Source organism: Eurypyga helias, unplaced genomic scaffold, assembly GCF_000690775.1.
Source record: "Eurypyga helias isolate BGI_N326 unplaced genomic scaffold, ASM69077v1 scaffold3278, whole genome shotgun sequence".
NCBI classification, from domain to species: domain Eukaryota; kingdom Metazoa; phylum Chordata; class Aves; order Eurypygiformes; family Eurypygidae; genus Eurypyga; species Eurypyga helias.
Genome location: NW_010268722.1, coordinates 97,085 through 113,591, shown reverse-complemented (window position 1 = coordinate 113,591; position 16,507 = coordinate 97,085). Strand labels below are relative to the sequence as shown.

General features: G+C 42.8%; 1 protein-coding gene across 2 annotated transcripts in view; it reads left to right on the top strand.

Annotated features, from left to right (window-relative positions):
* Positions 1–16,233, top strand: part of HTR2C (5-hydroxytryptamine (serotonin) receptor 2C, G protein-coupled) — a 40,980-nt gene extending 24,747 nt beyond the window's left edge. Inside the window, exons 2-3 of one of the 2 annotated variants that reach the window (XM_010157830.1) lie at positions 5,157–5,357; positions 14,976–16,233. In XM_010157830.1, the coding sequence (XP_010156132.1) occupies positions 5,157–5,357; positions 14,976–15,808 (1,034 nt within the window). In that variant the 3' untranslated portion in view covers positions 15,809–16,233. The remainder of the gene's footprint in view (positions 1–5,156; positions 5,358–14,975) is intronic. The other variant, XM_010157831.1, reaches the window with a different exon arrangement.
* The last annotated feature ends 274 nt before the right edge of the window (positions 16,234–16,507 follow it).

Sequence of the window (16,507 nt, the reverse complement as noted above, 5' to 3'; positions counted from 1 at the left end):
TAGGGCCTGGAACAGATCTGCAGGAGCTAGAGGATGATCAAGAGGTGCTTCAAGCATGTGCTGTGTTGCCATGTTAACTGCTGGGAAACTGTGCTTTCTACTGGGATTAAGATTCATTTAAACATAACAATTTTCTACCATTTTTAGTTCAAGTCCTACTGGTAGTGAAAGTGAAACAGACAGTAAATATATACAGTAAATATATAATAAATAGAGTAAATATCAGAAGCGTAAAAGGAGAAATATTACATGTATTTTAGTTTTTGGCCAAACCAAAGAACAGCACTAAAAGAGGCTGTATTTGAACAGATAGGTAGCTCTGGTTCTTATTCCGCACCTCTTAGCTCTGTTTTTGGTTTGGTTTTTTTTTTCCTATACATTATGTATACACGTGTGCATGCATTTATGTATACAAAAAATGGCATCATGAGCCTAAAAGAAAAAATATACCCTTATTCTTCCTGTGTGATGTTGAAGGGTGGTTTTTACCCTTTTATCCATCCTGATAGATATAAAGCACTAGCTAAACACTACAAATGTGTTCTGAAGCCTTCTCCAAATTCCCGTTGATGGTTGGAAAAGAAATAGTTGCTGTAACTTACTGTGAATTCGCCGTGACAAATTTCTGAAGCTACAAGGATGAATTTTACATAACTCTTTTCTTCTTGTGGTGCAAGCAGGTATTTTATCACTGTTATTCAAGATTTGTCCCAAGTGTTACGCTGCATATTCCCAGGAGGTATCCTGGGTCAGATTGTGCTAGAGAAGTAGTAGATACGTACAAGCAATAGTTATTGTTTTTAATGTAAATATAGTGAGCCAGTCTATTTGTAGCATGAGGTTATGTTGGTATGTGTGCACACAACTCCTGTCTACTCCAGCTTAGCACAAAAAGCTGGGTAACGCTCATGGGATTTTGTTGGAGACTTTAGGGAGAAGAAAAGGGTTTTGTGTCCGCCTCCCTCTGTTCTGCAGTCCCACGTTTTCTTTCCAGCCGCAGGTTCCAACACTTTTTGTTTTTTTTAGTTCAGGCATTCTCCTACAATCTGGAGTAATTCTTTTTTACCATTTGACATAATTAATTTTGCTTCCATTTGCTGCGTTTTGGATTATTCAGTCACCTCCTGCTGCAGTGGCTGGTAATTCTGACTCTCATGCGGTGAACAGCACAATGACCATAACAACAGTGTTATACAACACTTATTGCCCATGTGCACAAAACCTCTGACAGAAGTGCTTAAATTTCATTGTTGCCATCTTTCTGGATGGAAAGCACAAAAAATTTAAGGGAAATCTCATCTGACAGAAAATTAGCTACGCACAGAGATGGTCTGTTACTTTGCCAAAAAGCTTTTGAATTTCTGTATTTTGCTGCCAACCGTTTGTGCCCATCTCAGCTCTTCAGTGACTCGCGGGAACTGTGGTTTGCTTTTGCATCCCAGCGCAGGACATGAAATCCCACCAATGGAGTTGGCTCCTGGTTAAATATGAGTGTTTAGCTGATGTTTCCATGAAGAACAGCATCTCATGTTCTGTAAGATGTTATTCAGTGTTGGAGGCTGAAGCGATATACACAGGCATTCTGCACGTTTCCTTCTGGGATTTCATACAGGATGTTTTTTTCCCAATCAGAGCCAGCACTGATCTAGAAGTAATATCAATTCAATAGTCTTCTATATGCTTTTCTCTAGGAATTTGTCCAGTGTAAACTTCTAGCATCCACAAAATGTCTGGAGGCAAAAAAATCTGCAGTTTGATTACACGCTGGGTAAAGAAATACCACCTTTTTTTCGGATGTGCTGGGTTCATCTAACTCCCTTCAGCACTCCCCTGTCTGGTCAGACAGCCACTGCATTAAATATATGACTGATTTTAAAGGCACAGATTAATTCAAGGTACAAAAATCAGAGTTTCTTACAAAAATTCAAGGTACAAAAATCAGAGTTTCTTACAAAGAATCCGGGTTTTTGCTTACCTGGGTGTTTAGTATCGTTTCATTCTTTCTGGAGCCCAATTTGGAATGCGATGCATGCTTATACTGGAAATGCAATTGCTAAAGCTTAGAAGCGCTGGGGTCCAAGAATTCATTTCACTCAGTCATTTGCACTTCTAAATATATGGTAATTGCTATTCTTTCTGTATGAAATGAGAGAAAATAGAACAAATTAAAAAAACATTACCTTCTGCACGTAGACTATTTCTGAGGGTAAGATTGGTTTAAAGGTGTAACATTGTTAACAGAACTGGCTTTTTAATCCTTGTTTGCAACTTGGCACAGTCACAGGGCACATTTCCTATGTTTTGTACATTTATTTGAAACCGAATTAGAATTAGCTTGTTTCTTTTTGTACAAATTACTGGCTTTGTAGGATGTGTAGGTGTTTTTCAAATGCACACACCATGCTTACTTAAAAGTAATTGCATTTTCAGATGAGATATACATTATGCCCTTCCTATCAAGGTAGAGTCATGCGTTACAAGCTGCCATTCTCCAGATTTCCAGAGTGGCATTTTATTATTGCAGATAGTTTTAGGAAACTTCCTGAGACAGTAAAATGTCTCCTCATATAACTGCCTTTTCAGCTAGAAGCATAACAGAGTGCCTTGGAACTGTAAAGTCTAAAAGGATTAGCCATTAGGAAGGCTCTCATATCACCTTTATCTTTAAAGCCATCCTAACAGTTTGCCCAGGCAGTAATTCTGGGCAGCATTACTTTGATCTCTTGGTGGCTGTGGTTCCTGCGGTGCCAGGGCTGACAGCAGGTGACCCATACTAACCTCACACCATGGGTATGAACGTTTACTGTCACTTTTGTGCCTGCTGATTTTTTTGTTATAATGCTGTTGTCTAGTTCACATCAACAGCAGAAGTTGTTCCACAGGGAATTTGTCATGGGGAGTGTTCAGGTAGGTCGACGGAGGAAGGAAGAGAGGCTATTCATCATTCAGTAATGCTGAAAAGGTGGTTGCTGTAGAAACCTTTTCCAAGTCTAGCAGCTGTCAGGAATCAGATTGTACTCACTGCAGCACCATGGATCAGATTGGAGATGCTCCCGTGCACAGGGAGCCTGGAGGCCTGGCATCCCTTCCTGGAGACACCAAAGATTCCCTGGCTGTCTGCCTGGTGGAGGGAGCATCCCCATCCCCATCACCGTCCCTCTGTGCCGGGGCTGCTGCACACTCACGATCGCCCCACACATTCCCAGGGACTGCTTCATCCGTCAGGGCACGCTCCCCGGTGCTTTTCTCCAGGTCTTGTGCTCACAGGTGCTTTCAGCCTGTGTCAGAAAGCAACTCGGAGGGAGAAGTAGGGAGGGGTAAAGCGTGACTGAATGTTTTAGCTTGGGCTGGCAGGAAAAGCCTGGAGCTGTGCAGGGAGCATGGGCGCCACTTGAAGATCAGACTTGTTTTCCCTGGAGCCTTCAGTGAGGCATCATTAAAAAAGACCCCCAGATCAGAGCTGTGCTTAGCTGGAGCTCTGAGCGCAGTTGCAGGTTGATGGCAACAGTGTCCTAAGCTACTGCAAAGCATGAATGAGAGCAGGCGGTGCAGAATTTGGTCATAGCTTCATAAAGGGGCTGAGGCATAATTTAACTAATTCATTTGTACAGCAGAGGTGCCTTTTCAAGGAAAGATGCTCCAGCCACGAAGTGCTTTACTTCGTTCCCTTTGATAAGGACCTCTTAACTGCTTGCTGCTTTGTATTTCAGTCCATCTAGTAGGGCTGGTGCCATCTTGCTGAAATAAATGGTGTATCAGCCCAGAGCTGAGGTCTTGTGTGGGTTTCATGCGTTACTTTGCACGTCTGCTGTGGGTTTCCCACTGGTAAAATGAACTGATGTCTCGGTCGCGTTCTGCCGTGCCCTTCGTAAAGGGTTCCCGGGCTTTGCTGGGACAATTAGTAATGATTGGCTTTGTGTTCAGTTCATCTCAGGTTTCTGTGTTTAAGGAATCCTGGGTGTCTCTTGGATGGGTAATTTGTTTCAAAATATGCTTTCTGAGACTAATATTTCTCCTTTTCCATTCGAGATCAGTAGGATGGAGCTGCATCATTGTTAATATAACATGGCTTCTGCAGAGTGATGTTTCTGATCCTTGGGGTAACCTTCCAGATTGCTTTAGCTATCCATGTTCTGAATGAAGACACAAGAATATCTCATTATTCAACTATTAGGAAGTCTCTCATGTTTTCAGCTGCTATAGACACTGTTGATTTGTTTTGATAAGTGTGTTAGAAGCCTGGAGCTTGGCAGGACATGTTATTGATCTCACATAATCCATTCAGGGTATTAACATGGGAGTATCATTCACAAATCAATTTTCTCTGAGCTTTAATTTAAATACCAGCACCCCTTGAGGATCTTTCTGGGTCACTTTTATTCTCAAGCTGTACTTCAGCACTGAGTAAACTGATTAATAAATGCAGGCACCCAAATTAGCTGCATGCCAGCTGCTGTCAGAAGTCGCTATCTAGTCTGCTCTGTTTGCTGGCATACTTGTTTCTGTAAAGAATAATGTTCTGCTCTGTCTACCTTCAAAGCAGTTTTCAAATTTCAGCCACTCGATCCCAGCTGCTCCGTAAGGAGGCAAGCAGTCTTCTGTTATTAAGGCACACTGCCTGGGGAGAATATTTAAGGTGAAGTAGTGTCATTTAGGTAGTTTTTAGACTGTGTAAGAAATCTGTCTGCTACCTTTCTCTTCAGCAGACGGAAATGGAGAAATACATACCACGAGAGCTTTAGAAAGGATCTCTGCGTGAAGTTAGTGCCATGTAGTGCTATGCAAGCCGTGAAAAGAACGTGAGGAGGCAATTATAACTCAATGTAATATTTGTTTTGTTAAGATATGGGGGAAAGGTTATAAGTGAGGAACAGAGATAGAAGGGTCAGACAGCAACACTGCCAAATTAATGTTCCTGTGCCTTCAGCTATTGGTGATGGAAAACAGGTGTGTAGGAACTGGCTATGGGTTTATAGAGTGTCCGGAGCCAGGGACTGCCCAGAGAGGCCCCACGAGAGGTGTCTTTGTCCCTCCCTCATGTACATACTGATATCGTCGAGTTAAAATACCCCAGCAGTTCCTTAGAAATGATGGCCTAGCTTCCCACATTATTTCCTTTCCTTTTTCCTTTCATTTCTTTTCTCTCTATGTTTCAGATTATGCTTGGCCTTTGCCTAAACAGTTGTGCCCTATATGGATTTCCCTAGATGTGCTCTTTTCAACTGCATCTATTATGCATCTCTGTGCCATCTCTCTTGATCGGTATGTAGCAATACGCAATCCCATTGAGCACAGCCGCTTCAATTCCCGCACCAAGGCTATTATGAAAATTGCTGCAGTTTGGACCATATCCATAGGTAAGCAATGCGGCTCACGATCTTAACTGTGTCTTAATGAATAATAGTGTTACTCTAATTTTCATTTAGGGTTTGTAAGAGGATACTCAAATTAATTTACCTGGCCTGCATGCCTGAATATAATAAATGATTACTGGGAAATAGAAGTCTTTCATTGCAGTTGGTCAGTGACCAGAATAAGTAGTCATTTTTCAGACTACCACCACTTCCAATGCTGAAGCATTGCTGCTGTGGACATATCAATATGCCAATAACAACAGTAACACAGACAAATGGTACTATAAAACTGCTGTGTAAACAAGGCAGAAAGTGGCATTAGCAAAGACTCTGGAAGGAAAACCCAGCCAGTACAAATGACATGTCTATGCTGCAGTTGCTGCAGGTAAACTCCCCCAAATTCTGGAAGCGGTTTAAGTGAAGCAATGCAGAATTGAAGGCAGTCTAACAGCGAGGTATTTACTGCTCTTGTGCAGGCTTTACAGCCTATATTATAATCTGCCACCGTTGGATTGCTGCTATACTGACCTAGGAAGTTTGAAGTCGTAGTAAATAAGGAGTAGACATAAGACACTTTTGTATCACTTCAATAAAAAGTGATAAAGCAGCTGTAAAAAAAAAAAAAAAGGAAAATGATAGCAAGATGACTGTAATACCAGGACTTAAGTGAAGATGAAGGATTTTGGGGAATTCTTTCAATGTACTTTATAAAGGAGACATTTGGGCAGGGTCAGAAGAATTGTGTGATCACCTCCCTCTGCTGTATTGCCTTTTTTGCTTGAACAAAATACAAATATTTAACTTTTCTTTTATAAAGCTGTTGTCACTTTCAGTGCTGTACTGCAAGGAAAAGCATGTTTCGGGTGCTTGAACTTCTCTAGGGTTTTGCCTGCTTTAGAAGTGGAATATGGTACTGGATGCCTTGGTGCTGCATTGGGCACTTTTGAAGCAGCTTGCCATGGAAAAAGGCTATGGGGAAAAAAAGCAAAAAAATAGGAAGAATATACCTTATCTGTTCGTTAATGTAATGATAATATCTGCTAGAAACAAATTTTCATATGCTGCAGGCCTGCTATGGTTCCTCTAGGTAATAAAATCCACAGTGAAATTGGACTGGGATTAATGAATTAATTTAAGATTTATGAAACCGTTATTTCAAGCTGTATGTGCTGCCCGTTTGGCACAGGAAAGAGAGCTGCTGAATTCAGTGCGTAAGCAGTCACGTGCAAACACCTTCACGTGCAGGATGCATGGGCTGTGGAGTCGGTGCAGAACCTGTGCCCTGTGTTGCGCTGTGAGGCAGGAGGAGCAGCCGGTGTCCCCCCAGCAGAGCCATATAAATCTGTCAGCAGCATTAGGTAGCATATTGCAAATCCTGGGCAATTAGACTGTTCTTCCATTTCCAGAGCTAACTTGCAGATTTTTGCCTGTGCTACCTTACATGTGGCGTACATATCCTTACAAATTTTGGCTAGTGCTGAATGTGGCTGCCTGCACATGTGCCTTGAGGGCTAGGTTGTGGTTTGGAATATGGGCCCAAGGAATAAAGTAAGGCAACGAGTACTTAATGCACGGTTCACTGAGTAAGCAGTTAGTAAGCACACCCGGGGCCTGAGCAAATAGATGTAAAGATAGCCATAGACATCTCTTCTGGAGTTACTGGGTGAGGAGTGGGCTAAGGATGATGGAAAATAGGAACATTTTGGCTCTACTGTCCCCCAGGGACAAAAGCACCTGAGCCAGGATAGGCAAGGTGACTTTGTGCTGCTGTAGCGCGCAAAGACCTCACTCTCACCCCTGCCCAGCTTTCTCAGGTGATGTTTAACCAGCCTGCATCTATAATAGGATGTGAAACAATGAACACTAAAAGAAATAGCTTGGAAAGGACATGGAATGGCACTTTTCTTTTGCAGGCACATGGCGCATCAGCCCTCACTCAGGCAATGGGTGCTGCATTTATTCCTCAGCACCCAAAAGTCTTTAGGAAGAAGCTGTGAGCAGTCGCTCAGTGGGATGTCTGCAGTACCCGATGCTTTGGGATCCTGCCTGAGCTCCCTCCCTAGGCTGAGAAGGGAGATGGGTTACAGCTTTACCTGCGTGCCCTCCTTTGCTGGGATCATAGCTGAGGGGGTGTACAGCGTCTCTCGGCTCCGTGTATGTTTTGTTCGCTCTTGTTGCTGCAGATACGGCTGGCCCAGGGGAGTCTTTGCCTGCATCCCTTTTTTTGAAGATACAGGCAGAGTCGATACTCCCCAGAGAGTCTGTTCAGGGCATCAAAGTGCTGTTGGATTTCCACCCTCCCCAGCTTATGCAGTAGGGCTTACCCATTTACCTGGGCTTTCTCCAGGAGGTTGCATTAAATGGAGAAAGAAAAGTACTCTTGATATGTATCTAGCTTATTTTAGCACAACTATTTTTCTTCATGAAAGAATTTAGTAATGTTACAGACACAGGAATAAACTGATCATGGATTGAAAGAGAAGTACTTGCCCAAAATATATTGTTGTTGTCTTCTGACTCTTACCTACTTGTCACGCGGAAAAGCCTGATAAAATCCCATGCAATTTTCAAGAGGATGAAATAGGTTAAGTAAATTTTCTCTCCCTTCAGTATTAAGTATCACAAAAGAATTTAGGCATTTCTGTACGGCATTAAGTATCAAATTCAAAAAAGCACCTAAGTGCAGGCTGGTCACTTTGTATTTCCTAAATCCTGCTTCAGCTGGACTGAAGAAACTTTTAAATGCATTCCATGTACAGAATCTTGAATTCAGTTCCTGAATCAGAATTTAAAATGGGAAGTAAAAAGCATGTAATTTATCTTAATTTAGTAGCTTCTGCATTCCATTTTCCTGAAATGTTAATGCTGCAAAATAATGACAGCAAAATATATAATAGAGGTTCTTTGCTCATTGAGCTATGAATTTGGCAGGTTGCACAAGCCTAAACCTATGATTAGGTTTTTAAGCAGGGGAACATAACAGAGTCCTCCTGTCTGTTGACAATTGCTTTATGAATTGGTGTTTTCCAGAGCCCTCTTTGTTCCAGATTAAAGTACATCAAGCCAGTTGTCCTGTGTTTTAGCAAATGTAACCTGAGCGAGACCTGTTGTGTTCAGTTAGACAAAAAGTGGGTGTTGTGAAGTGCTGGGCCTGTTAAAATGATTTTTGTGATAGATAGCACTGTGCTGAGGCTGAAAATAGAAATGTAGGCAACAGAAATATCCACACAATTGAAAATGAAAAAAATAAATTATAGATGTGAGCTTGCTGGCAGATTCTTGATGTTGTTTCAAGACTTTGGATTTTTCACAGCTGCAAGTGAGAAGGTTTTCACAAGTAACGTGGGGACTTAACTATCTCACCAGACTCCCTGTATCCTACTCTGAGGAAGGTGGCCTTGGGCCACCCAGGCCAGGAGGGGAGATCCCCACGCAGCTCTCAGTGGGAGGGATGAAGAGCTAGTCAAACTCTACGTGCACACATACAGGAGAAAGTGTTAACTGGGTAATATTAATATAAAAGCAGCATCGCTGTGGAAATGTGAATGAAAGAACTTCAGCATTCTGAAGAGGGACATTGATCTCCCTAGCACATCAGCAAGAGTTATCGGGGGAGGAAAATCACAGCACTTGATAACAAGCTGAGTTTGTATCAAGGGAACTACCTTGGGATTTCAGGCATGGGTGCAGGGATCGGTTTGATTTTACCATCAGATGTCAGTGAAATGTTTTGCCTGGGACAGCAGCAGATGGTGACAGTGTGAAGTGTTTTGTACATAAGATGGATTGAGCGTCCCACCACATCCGTTCCCAGGGGTAAGCGAGGTGCCAGTGTCTCCTGTTTGAGGTTACTGCTACTGAGCATCAATCAGTTCAGACATGACTGATTTCCTGGGGAAGCCCTGGAAGCAGGTATGCTGTGAGCAAGAGCAGGACCCCCATCCCCCTTTGCTCACATGCACCACTGGAAACACCTGGCTGAGCAAAATAAGGGAAGTGATTTAGCAAAATAGAAGGGCAGGTGGGAAAATATTTCTTCTGTCTTTTACTGGTGTTTGCTGGTTTTCCATCTGAGCTCTGGTTCTTCAGTGCACTCACAAGGTTTAAGTAAAGGTCAGCAGCTTGTTCAGGCACAGTCAGTAATTACATTCCTCTGTTTGCAGTTGTACTCCTTGCAGGCAGGGAGATCCTTCAAATTTCAGCCCCCTTTTATCTTTGACTTTAAACCAATAGGAGGCTGGCACTGTTGTTTTATCAGAACAGTCAGATAAAACTAGACCTAATCCAGCCCTGAAGGTGCATTGTTGCTGTATTAGCACATGAAATGCACTGCAATTAGTCTGCTGACATATGGGCAATATATGGAATTTTTGTGGGTTTGAACACTTCAAAAGCCCACATTCTTCAATTTGCCTCTGAAGACATTTGCTTCCTGAAACCCATGCCTTTTCTTTCGCAATGCAAGTCAGGAGGCTACAGTCTGTCAGGGTTTACTTCTCGCTGTCTGTTAGTTATTATTAGAGAAATGTGCAGGCACTTTACGAGACAATTCTGTTAAGAAACCAAACAGATTTGGTTTAGTTTTCTCTTTTCTGAGAGAGTTAGGGGAGTCAGTTCCTATTTCCTCTAACAGACTTTAATGCTAATGCATAGTTGCAGCAGATGCTAACGTTCAGGTAAGTGTCTCCTAAAGTTGTAACCCACGTTTATTTTGTATAATAATAAATATGAGATCAAAGATACGGATTTAAACACACAGTGTTTAGCGTGGACACTTGGTTTTGCAGTGTAGGCTGCTTTTGTGGCAGCGATAGGCTTGTTTGGCAGACAGCTCCTTCTCTCTGTTTTGTTTTGTTGGGTTTTTTTTTTTTTTTTAAACTGTGTAAATGCCAGGAGGGAGGTAGTGAGGTCCAAAGCCCAGCTGCATCAGCAGAGCCCTTGCGATGGACCACAGTGGGCTTTGAATCCAGTGCTGACACCAGGACAGGTGATTCCCAAGCCCACGTAACTGCTGCAAAATGTGACCTCTCTTGTGTTCAGTCCTGAGAACCCCACACATGGAAAGACAGAGTAAACCCATACACAGGCGCCTCTTTTCTTTAGTGATGTTGTTTTCCCTGGAGGAAATGAAATCTCTTCCTGTATAAGAATGTTGTGAGAAAGAATGGTAATTACTTCCTTTCTTAGTGGAAATAACCATCACAGGCTCCATCTTTCCAGTAATCCCTATCAGTCTCATGGGCTTACCTGGAAGAAAACAAGATATTAAACACAAAACCATTATTGTTTTTCATTTAAGTCTAAATTCTCTGAATGTCAATTTGGACTTTTTAGCTGGCTTTTTCTCTGGAGCAAGCTAGTAAATGTTTTACAAAGCCGTATTTGTAGTCCTTTGGGCTTTGTTTTATTAATGGAGAATCTGTGAAGAGCATCTGTTACTCTGTGTCCGCAGCATCATCTTAGTCCCGTTTGGTGAACCATTCTGCTGGCTTAAGAACATCTTTAAAGCTGACAAGAAGCAGTTAGGACAACACCTGTAATTGGATTTGTAATCTGGAGGATTTCTCTCTGTCTTGCTTCCCACTGTTCTGTCAGACAGAAGCTAAAGGGATTCCTGCTCAAGCCACAGCCTGGCAGAAGGATGCACAGAGCTCCCCGTGTTGAGTCTAGCAGGGACCTGGGTGTCCCAGGGACCTGGCTGGTGGTGGCTGGTTGTCTCATCTTACTGGGGCAAAACCAGCTGCCACAAACATCAAGCAAGAGGACCAAGTTTGCTCTGAAGAGCAAAGTGTGATACACAATAACTTTTGCAAATCTATTAACTTGCAAGTTTTTGGAAGTTTTCCTGCCTCCCTTTGGGAATTTGCTGACGCCTTAGCTAGAAAGGGTTGTTTGACACAACTGGAAAACGCCTCCAAGGCTGGAGACCTCAGCTCACTAAATCAGCCTGACATTTGTTGATGAAGAATGTGTCAGCTCGGGTGCAAGGCAAAAGCTCATGAGATGCTCTGCACTGTGGCTTGGAGAGCTGAAGAGCAGTAAGGTTGGACAGCATTTGGCTTTGGAGACTCTTGCCTGATGCGGCACTCACAGTCCTTGCTCTGATGTTTGACTTCCTCTGACCACCTGACCTTAGTTCTTAATTATGAACAGTTGCAATCACAGTGTTAGTGCTGTGGGTTTCTTGAGTGGAGTTGAATGCCTTCTCCGTGCTTGTTCAAGCAGCTGAACTCAAGTAAGGCAGGCGTTCATGTTTACCTGTGTTCAGGTACCATGGGAATGCTTTTCGTGGTAAGCACAGCACGTACTGATCAGGGTAACCCTATTGAAATCAGGTCCAGGGTGTGAGCTGTGTCTGCAAGCAGGTATTTGTGCATTTAGGATTGTGGCAGTAGCACTTTTGCAGTAATCCCCCAAGAAGGAAGCCCCTCTGGGGTGTCTGAGACCTTCCACACTTGATTTCTCACTACTGGAGTTGTGTAGAGTTAGTCCCCGTTGCTCAAGTTGTGTAACAGGCTGGATTGTGGGGTGGACTAGTGACAAATCTCATATTAAAGAATGAGTTACACAGGAGAAGTGTGAGGTGGAAGAAAGCATTTTGAGAAAGCATTTGAGATGAGGGTGATGGTGTTCATTCAGTAGGGCAGCTGGCAGACAAGTGAATTGTATGTTGGCAGCTCCTCCAAGGGCATCTTTCTTCTTACACCGTTAGCGATGGGATTTTCCTGTTCTGGAGGAAAGAGCAAACAAAGACCTGGTGCTCTCTCCTCTGTGCTTTCTCAGTTTGAAATCTCACTTTGTTATGTAGGAGGTGGGGGACACTTTTCCATTACAGCAGCTGCCTCCTCATTCCCTGTCATCACCACTGAGCTACCTTGTCCTCATGCAGAGTTTCAGGCTGCCATCAGTGCTCTTGATCTGTATATTCAGCATATCCCAGAACTAGGTTGTTCTTCCCAAACATATTTTATGTGTTAAATATGAAGATATCCCAAAATCTCATGTCGTTTCCCTTGGCTAAAGCAGTAATACAAAATTCAGTGATGACTACTTCATGAATGAACCTTTATTCATTTTGGAGTTTTATTTCAAAGGGTATGTGTTATAGAAGTCTCTAAAGCATAGAATTATCCATGCAAATATAAACCCAGTGTAATGACATCTAATTCAGTTTTCTTCTTTGTGTAAAGACTGCTCTGTCCACCTCCCACCTGTTCCCAAACTTCTGTGGTTTGAGGGAGTCAAGGCATTAGAAAGATGTCTTTAACGATAAAGAGTTAATGGCTTAATAGGATGAGGGTTATTGCCGTCAGAGGAATTTGCCACAGGCAAGGTAACAGGGGTTAACATGTCAGACAGGAGGAGGATAAGCTGATAAACACTTGCGTGTGGAGAGAAAGAAGACTGTATCCTGGAACTCTCACTTGGGATAAGGAAACACATGCTATGATCACAGAAGCATTTATATTCATTACTTTTCAGAAGAAATTCCTTCACTAGATTACTGGCAAATGGTAATTTTATAATAATGACAAATTGCAGATGTGTTCTCCAGAATCCTGGAAAACACTTAGCCACAACGGGAAAAACGCCCCGTATAATCTCTTCAGAATGTAACTCTTTCTGTTTAGAAATTCAGAGAGCCACAGGATTAGTTTTAGGACCTGTGCTGCTCACAGCAACACAAAAATTAAAAGAACACTACTGTCCAGGCACAATAGTGGCCTCAGCACTGGTTATTTCCCAGATGAAGGGGCAAAGGAAGGGCATGGCCAGCCCCACAGCTGTGTCTGTGGAGTGAGTGCTCACAGACAGCCGGGCAGACAGAGGGTAGGATGGGGAGAAAAAAAGACATTCTACTGCTCTCTAACTGCTGGGATGTTTTTCCTTTCTTTAAAGGGACAGAGAGGAATTTGAAAACAAATGGAGAAAGACAGTCAAAGGCATTTGGCATGAAGAGAGAGTAAATATAATAGCATTCTTCAGTTCCAAAAGAGATACCAGACAGTAGGGATTATAAAGGTCTATAAAATCACAGAGAAGGTGGAAAAGGTGACCAGAGAATAATTATTCGCTGTTTTTCACAGTAGAGGAACTGCAGGGAGTCAAAGGAAATTATCAGAAAGCAAGTTTAAAATGAGCAACAAATACTTTGTTCACATGACAAACACATATGTTGTGGAACTGAATGCTGCTGAGTATTGTGGAGCTATGCATGAGATCAAGAATTCACAGAAGATAGGACTCTCAAAGGTTATTTTAAAAATGAGATGTGGATGCAACTTCTTGTGTAATTTTCTGAGCTGCAATGCTGGCAGCTGCCCAATATTTTACTGTGGCCCTGAACTTCTGGTACCTGCCACAGACAAGAGACAAGGCGAGATAAATCCATGATGGTCTAACTAGATCTGACCCACCATGTCTTTTCCATGTTCTCATGTCCACATAAGTTGTGATATTCAAAAATATATGCTGTCTGCTCTGGCCCTGTGCCAAACTGCATGGACACAGCTGTCTGCAGGGATCCCCCATGCAGGAATCCTGCTTCTACTTCAGAAAGGCCTGGTGTCCTGAAATCCCAGTCAAACAAGCTGTGTTGGATGATGCTGAAGAGGAAAAGGGATCCAAAATGTTCTTAATCTCACTTGTCTGCTGTTAAGTTCATAAATGCAAAAAGTGCTGTGCCACCAGGATACAAGAGAAACTGCCTGGGCAAGTGCAGTGATTCCCAAGGCTTATTAATCTGCTTAGTGCTTAGGAGTAGCTGAAAGCTGTGCTCTAGTTATTGTTATAATTGAATCATTTAAAGTTCCCTTCCTTTCAGCCAGAGGGTTTGTAGCGGGAGATTTCAGACTGTCATCTCAATCTGATGACCATTTTAGTCACACCTTTTCTACTCTCATGTTGTGCGTTCTTCCAGTTTTTATCCCTGTGTTCGAGATAGAAGGGTAGGAATCAGGCAGATGCATGCTGCAACTTTTTTAATTTGACTGTGTAGTTGACTTCTCTAAGAATTCAAGCAAGACCATCTCTGTGGTACTTCTTGGTGCTTGTGGATGAAATGCCTGAGCCAGCAGAGCTTGCAGAGACCACTGTCTAGTTGATAAGGATCCAGAAAGCCAGGAGCTTTTCTTCCATGTGTCTCTGATGCCATGGCAAAAGTGGCCATTTTTCTATCATCAGGGTTGTTTTAATGTCATTAAGAAACTTGCCTCTAAGTCTTCATAGCTGTAATTCTTTTGCATTTTGATAATTTTCCTCTTTAAAGTTTGCTACTATCTACTCTTTGTCAGTGATTTCAAAATACCCCAAACTGGCAGGCATGAAGTGGACAACAGAGCAGGGTAATAGACCCACAAATCACAGAAAATGAACTTGATAAAGGAGTTACGCTGTGTTTTCTGGAGCACAGCAAAGCTGCAACAGAGGGAGTTCGTACCCTGGAGCTGCGCTCCCAGTGCTATTACACGAGGTCTTCCCTTCCATCCGGGAATAGTAACTTCTCTTTCGAACAGCTTCAGGCAGCGGGCTGAATGCATGCAGGACCTGCATCATCTCTGCTGTCTCTTTGGAGCCCTGTCCACCCAGGTAACCACCTCTTTTTTGGTCTCGTTCTTCTAGGGATATCTATGCCCATTCCGGTCATTGGTTTGCAGGATGACTCCAGGGTGTTCGTAAACGGGACCTGCGTCCTCAATGATGAGAACTTCGTCCTCATTGGATCCTTCATGGCATTCTTCATCCCTCTTATCATCATGGTGATCACGTATTGCCTGACCGTCCAGGTGCTGCAGAGACAGGCAACGGTATTCATGTGCGGTGAGGTGCCCAAGCAGAGGAGGAGCAGCGTTAACTGCCTCAAGAAGGAGAACAACACAGAGAACATTTCAATGCTTCACAATCACGAGGGGGCATCTCACTTGAACTCTCCTGTAAATAAGGAGGCAGTGCTTTTTCGGAAGGGAACTATGCAGTCCATCAACAACGAGCGAAGAGCCTCCAAGGTCCTGGGCATCGTCTTCTTTTTGTTCCTCATCATGTGGTGCCCATTTTTCATCACAAATGTCATGTCTGTCCTTTGCAAGGAAGCTTGCGATAAAGACCTCTTGAGTGAACTCCTTGATGTGTTCGTTTGGGTGGGGTATGTTTGCTCTGGGATCAATCCCCTCGTATACACACTCTTCAACAAAACGTACCGCAGGGCTTTTTCCAATTACATCCGTTGCCAGTACAAGACCAGTAAAAAATCAGCACTGCGGCAGAATCAGTGTCTGAATGTTGCTTCAACAGCTTTATATGGGAAAGATCTGACTTTAACTAGTTATCGAAATGGCAATGAACTCAATAGCATGGAACTAGATGAAGTTGAGGAGGGCCTTGAAATGCAACCAGGGACTTCAGAGCTCTCCATCAACAGCTGTAATGTTGTAAGCGAAAGAGTGAGCTGTGTGTAAAGGTGGCTCACGCAGCCTTTTGCTACGGTGTATCTGTAGCCAAAATATATTGTGTAAAAATGTAAGTGTTGGTCAACGGACAATGTAAATATTGCATTCTGAACAAAGCTTTTTTTTTTTTAAGAAAAAAAGAGTTGTCTTTCCAGTCCAGTACTTAAAATCATATATATTAATATACTACAGTGAAGTTTAAGGTTCTATATTTACTGTTAATACTAGATCAGAACTATTAGTTACTTTGCATATGTCATGGACAAAATGTTTGAATTCTTCTTCCAGTGCATGAACAAAAATGCTGAATATTTATCTCAGGTGGCATTTGCTGGAGTCCAGAATGGCACGTTAATAGTTATATATCAAATACATGCTATTAGACTTGGTCAGTATAACTTTCTTTTTCAAGTTGACAGTAAATATATACTTTAAATCCTCACCCCTATTTGTGCCGTGTAAAGACTGTGCAGAAACCTGGCAGAGAGACATCATGAAAGCATAGCGGCCGCACAGGCACCCGTCCCGATGGGAAGACTGTGCAGAAACCTGGCAGAGAGACATCATGAAAGCATAGCGGCCGCACAGGCACCCCCCGACGGGTACTGTGAAGGGTAGTGGCTTCCTGCCATACTGGGGCAATCTTGCACTTCAAGGGACCACTGCTAAATTTTGACTCCCTCTCCAATCCTGTTTTGTTCCATTCCC